The sequence below is a fragment of the Cyprinodon variegatus genome, unplaced genomic scaffold (genome assembly GCF_000732505.1).
Source record: "Cyprinodon variegatus isolate N-32 unplaced genomic scaffold, C_variegatus-1.0 Scaffold122, whole genome shotgun sequence".
Taxonomy (NCBI): Eukaryota; Metazoa; Chordata; class Actinopteri; order Cyprinodontiformes; family Cyprinodontidae; genus Cyprinodon; species Cyprinodon variegatus.
In genome coordinates this window covers 1,168,739-1,174,923 of record NW_015150575.1, presented here as the reverse complement: position 1 = coordinate 1,174,923, position 6,185 = coordinate 1,168,739, and the positions used below count along the sequence as shown (strand labels likewise).

General features: G+C 37.8%; 1 protein-coding gene across 2 annotated transcripts in view; it reads left to right on the top strand.

Annotated features, from left to right (window-relative positions):
• fbn1 (fibrillin 1) overlaps positions 1-6,185 on the top strand; it is an 80,233-nt gene that overhangs the window by 19,013 nt on the left and 55,035 nt on the right. For both annotated transcript variants that reach the window (XM_015375613.1, XM_015375612.1), the window contains 5 exons: positions 1,090-1,287; positions 2,103-2,228; positions 3,624-3,749; positions 5,115-5,267; positions 5,381-5,620. In XM_015375613.1, the coding sequence (XP_015231099.1) occupies positions 1,090-1,287; positions 2,103-2,228; positions 3,624-3,749; positions 5,115-5,267; positions 5,381-5,620 (843 nt within the window). The remainder of the gene's footprint in view (positions 1-1,089; positions 1,288-2,102; positions 2,229-3,623; positions 3,750-5,114; positions 5,268-5,380; positions 5,621-6,185) is intronic.

Here is a 6,185-nt window from a genome sequence, read left to right as displayed (position 1 = left end):
TATAGTGTAATATTACACTATAGTATACTATATATGTTACCTCTATTGTTAATAGAGAATTAACCTTTTTGAAAATAGTTTAACAAATTAATATTTCATTCACAGTTCAATCACATGGAAGGTATTATTTAAATTAATTAGTTTTAGATAAAAGAAGTTTTCTCTCATATGGTTTCCACTAGGGGTGTGGTAAAAAATCGATTAAGTGTTATATCACGATTTTCAGTGCCCCGTATAATATTGATCTTTTAGTTCCTAATATCGATTTTAAAAAACAAAACCGATACATTTTTACCTAAATCAATGAGGGGAAGATGGGCTTCCTCTGCACCGCTGATCAACCACAGATCAACGAGCCCTTTTGCTGTGCGGCACAGCACCATATCTGTAGGCGAGGCAGTGACATTTGATGGTGGGGAAAAATTTTATAATGCCATGATAATATTGTATTGTGACTCAAGTATGGTGACATATCGTGTTGCAACACCCATGCCAATACTCACCCCTACTTTCCACTGAGCTGCTGTTTTCTTAACTTCTGAATGAAAATTCCCTACTGCTCAAACATTTAGCTCACTTTCTCTAATATCTACTGCACCACTTTGACTACGTTCAAACTGCAGCCTGAAGTGACACAAATCAGATTTTTTTGCCCATATGCGACCTGGATCTGATCTTTTCATGGTAGTCTGTCAATCAATAGATGTGATCCACTACTACCATCCATGTTTACTTCCGTAAACACAGAGCAAGCTTGCTTGTAACGTCATTGCGTCCTCTACTGTCTATGCGGGACACTTGAGTTGTATGAATGCAGTTCACACAGGAGTTCAGATACATGTTGCATATATTTGGAAATGTGAAAAAATTTGATTTCACTAACAAATCGTAATTAAGCATTAGGGCTGCAGTCTGAACGTAGCCTAAGTTCCTCAGTCAGCCTTAATGCAGTTAGATTTACACTTTTCCTTTATTTTGTCATCATGCTTCAATGCTCACTGAATTGGATGATATTTTGTACCTTGTTAGTGCTGAAGGTAAACAAGTAAATGTACATTTTAAAAATGAAAGCTTGGTGTTTCCTGACAGACTACCGTACTGGGCCTTGCTTTGCCTCCGTGAATAACCAGATGTGCCAAGGACAGCTCACTGGAATTGTCTGCACGAAAACCTTGTGCTGTGCCACAGTAGGACGGGCGTGGGGTCACCCTTGTGAGATGTGCCCCGCTCAGCCTCACCCCTGTCGAAGAGGGTTTATACCAAACCACCGCACTGGCGCTTGCCAAGGTAAAGTCTGAAGTCTGACGCTGAATTTCTTTGGGAATTTTTTTGATTGTTTTGCTTTGTGTGTTTCTTTTTTGTCTGACACTTTTCCCAGACGCCTTTTTGCTTTCCTCCCAACTTAACTCGTTTTCTGTCCTTGTGTACTCTTTCCATTCTTGCTCTGTCATCCCCTCAACCCCCTCTCAAAAGGATTAGTTCTAATTGTGTTAAATTGGGTGGGTGGCAGTGCCTCCCACATGTGTATGGAATGCCCAGCGACACCCGCTGCGGCGGGACTGTCAGACTCGGTATCACGGGTCAGTGGCAGTGCCACGTGGGAGAGTTCATTTCTGGTAAGATGGCCCTGTGCCTTGGTGCCTCAGACCCAATAACATCAGAACCTCTGCAGGGGAAGCGGACCTGAGCCAGGGACCTACTGGAACATGGAGTTCTTTGAGAAGAGAGAAGGTCAAAGCCTCCTCCAGAATTTCTGCCTGATTTGTTGATTTCATTTGCCCAAATTTATTAAATGAATTAAACTGAGTTATAAGCATAACAAATAAACCTATTGTTCTGAATAAAGTTGTGTCTCACTGCGTAATCTCCCTGATTTAGAGTACATATGTCCAAAATGTACTCTAAAAATGTACTCCTCTAAAACTTGTCTTAATTTTACACTCATCCTAAAGGAAATCTTTCTTCTCCTCCTGTAATTCCTTTTCAAAATAATAAAAAACAAAAGCTCAAACCTACAACTTATACATTAAAGACCTGTACAGCCTTAGTTTTATTTTTGTGAATATGGACTAAACGTTCACTGCTTATTATTTTCTGTTTAGATGTGGATGAATGTCAGGCCATCCCTGGGATCTGTCAAGGTGGCAACTGCATCAACACAGTGGGCTCCTTTGAATGTAAATGCCCCGCTGGGCACAAATTCAATGAGATTTCGCAGAAATGCGACGGTAAGAATAACGTTTTGACTTGTCCTGGTGAGGCCGTGAACTGGCTGGCTTTCTGAGGCAACCTGGATGATAGAGTAGACTGAAACATATTTAAAAGATCCTAAAAGTTAAGAGAGAACCACATCCGTCTCTGTGGTTCACTTCGTCTCAATGGTGGTATTCTGCTTTTTACTTTGTGGGGAAAAGACCACACACTTTTCTCTTAAAATAAGTTTAATTAAATCAAAGTAGCAGTGTATTTTACTGTCAGCTGTACAGCTCTTAAATTTGAGGTTGAAGAGAAATGCAGGCTTAATTTTGTCTTTGCACTGTATTGGAGTGCTGATACAGATTTACAGAGTTGCAGAATAAAGCTTCTGTTTTCACTTTGTCATATCTAAAAAATTTTAAGTCTTAAAACCAGTATAAATGTCAAACAAAACAATGATTTGGATGAACTTACTGGTTCATTGCCCTGTATTTAACCAAAATAGTTTTAGTTTAAGGTCAGAAAAGAATGACAATAGTTACCTTCCATGTTTTTTTTTTTTATTATAGATCAATTCAAAATGAATCTCCAAAACATCACACTGCAGCCACCATGTTTAACTTAGTATTAAACAGTATATTAGATATTGTTCTGGGTGTTTTGGTGACCCCTTGAGACTGTATTTCATCTGATCAGATATGTCTATAGAGTTGGTCAGGTTTTGTTGCTTTTTTAGATCTTTTTGCTTTTTTTCATGTTTTATTTAACTCCATTTTTGTTTTTGTTACTTAGCAACAACAATAGTTGTTCATATATGTGAACACTGTAACCAAACGTCAACTTTTAATTTCTTTTTTTTTTGCCATTTATCTTTGTCTGGTGTCTAAATTTGGTGGATGATTTCAAAAATCAAAATTTGACAAACTTGTAGGTCTGTTTATGCAACCTTAGATTAAAAAACACTCAGTTTGTCATGCAAGTGTGGATAAAACTGAGTTTTTGAATATTGATTTTTCAATGTATTTATTTTTTTCCTGGAATTTGGCTTCAAAAAGTCTCCAAACGTGTTAAATATTTCCAATCTCCATCATCATTTAAACAAAAACAGTGAGTCTGTGGGAAATACTGGCTCATAAACATACAAATTTGATGATTTCCAGACCTGCTTTAAATCTGTTATTTTGGCACTCATCTTCAGAGAGAAATATGTGCTATTTTATGCCCAGTAATAATTGCCGGAAAACCTCTGGACTGTGTAAAACACATTTCAAACACGTCTAAGTTACAGTATGTTTCTTAACAGACACTGTGCCTGATTATAAGCGTTTTAAGGTTGGTTTAGTTTTACTCACAATGGAGAATCTCCTGTGGCCTTTGGATTTAAAATCTTGTGACCGTGTCTCGTTTCCATCCTCTCCTCTTCTTAGATCTGGATGAGTGTTCAAACATTCCAGGTCTTTGTGGCGTGGGTGAATGTTATAACACCGTTGGCAGCTACTTCTGTAAGTGTCCTCAGGGATATTACACCTCTGTTGATGGATCCAGGTGTTTAGGTGAGTTTCAGGTCACTTTGACTCCACACTCCGTATAGGACAGTGTTTATTGTGTCATCCGCACACAACATTTCAGATAATATGGTGATGCTTCCAAATCAAAATTTTTCCACATTGCTTTGGTTCCTTCTCTGTTTGGCTCAAGCAGAAGAAACAAAACTAAAAAAAGCTTCCATTCTTCCATCTGGAAGAATTTAGGTCAGTAGTCAAGTCATTCCTTATTTTTTATTATTTTTTACATGCTTGTCTTCAAACTATTGTTTAATGCTTTAAACGATCTTAAAGAAAAGATCTTCAGGTCCACTGAAAGTTTTTCTTTAGAAAACAGCTTTTTGCTGATATTGTACTGAATTTCTTTGTCCCACGCCAAATTATTCTCTAAATTATGTCGTCTTTGTTTCCCCCAAAAAACAATTTAATTCAGGCTGAAAATGAATTCAGAGATAAATCCAAACAACATCTTACGTCTAAGAAAAATCTATGGTTGACCTTCAGAAACCCTGAATTGAACCACGTCGGGTAAAAGAAGAATCTCTGCCGATTTTGAATGAAATAATAAATAGGAACAGCTTTAAAATTTTGTGAAGCTATGTAAATACTCATCTGACAAAAAAAAGACATATGATGAGTGAGGTAAGATGAGGTTGACTTTTGGATGGATAGAAATGTGCATGTATTTGACTGTCAGTCTACCGGAACTGGGATGATGATTTCCAGAAAAGCTGAAAAAGTCCCTCCTTAAGCTCAGTTTCAACCAAAACAGACCAGAGAAGAATGCAAGTTTGGATAATCCATTTGACCTTCATGCACATTATTACACTTCCATGCATGCATGCACACAAAAACATATGCAAACACACGCTTGCATTACCCCCTCAGGAGAGCATGCTAAGAAGGAATGTCTGAGTCTTCCGTGCCAAAAAGCTCCTGTGCCAAAAATGGTAGTCTGTTTCCCATGCAGTAACACTAGAGGTCTAGGCCCTGAAGAAGAGATTTGTTTGTCACTTCATGTAAGCCTGGAATACTACAAATCGACTAATCAAAAGGTGGTGTCATATGTAAGGCTCTAGATTCCAACACATTGGGTTGACTGACTTTAAAAATAAAAACGCGGAATTTTATGTTAATAGGCAACTTGAGTCATGCTGAAACATGGAGCCAGAAACTGCAGCATGAAGAAAATGTTCTCATAAATATAAAATTATGACTCTTGGAAGCAGCCACCATCTCCCCAAATAATGGAAAGTCTGAAACAACTACTTCTACTTGATTCTACTCTTGCCAGTTTTCTCAACATGCAGATAGCAGAGGTCGCTATGCAGCATGATTTGTTTAACTCACTTCATGCTGTGTCTTTTTTCACAGATGCTCGCAGTGGATACTGCTATGGAAGCCTGCTGAATGGACGCTGTGCCAACCAAAACTCACAACCTTTGACTAAAATGCAGTGCTGCTGTGACAGTGGACGCTGCTGGTCTGACGGCTCAACGCCGGAGATGTGCCCCATTCGTGGAACAGGTGGAGTTAAGAGTGATCTCACTGGATTATTTTTGTTTTTCACATTCCCTTAACAAAAAATTACTTTTCTTGTTTTTTTTTGTTGTTGTCATTTCTAAATGTAATAATTGTAGAGGAGTACCAGAGACTTTGCATCCAGATAACTGATGCTAACAATGGAGTGGTAATTCCTGGGGTTGTACCGGGGCCTCATGACACACCTGGCATCTACCCAATTACAATACCCGGCCAAGGTCCTGGAGATGTTCCTGGGCAAGGTCCTGGTCAGTTCCCAGATCAAAGACCGATTGTGATTCCAGGGCAATTTCCAGTACCATATCCTGGACAAATACCCGTACTGCCTAACCCATCAGGTACTCAAACTGCTTTTTGCTTCTCTCTCATAAAATTTACCAAAACATTCTTCAAGTCATACTTGAAAAAGCTACTGACCTTGTCATTAAGAACCATAAATCATGTGTTTGATTGTTTTTGTAATCATTTAAACTGTACGCCAATTACAGTTTTATGTGCAGAATATCGTTTCTAAGATAAACTGTTGATAACACAAAACCACATATTCTGAGTTAAGATTTATTGCAACTATAGACTACTTTATATACCACGGATCAGCAACCTAAACTATCTAAAGAGCCAAATTGGACCAAAAAAAAAGAACAAATCTGTCTGGAGCCGCAAAAATGTAAATGTCTTATATAAGCCCCGTATGGAAACGCAGGCTCTAAATGTATTAGTCCACTATAGAAAACGACTACATGGGCTTAAATATATAATAAGCATTCATGATTGAATGTTTATCCTGGATCTTGCAAATGTTATATCATGTGACTTCTCTGCTGTACGATATTTGGTTTAAAAGTTTAAATTCCATTACAATAGTATATATAATATATTACAATAGTATATATAATATATATA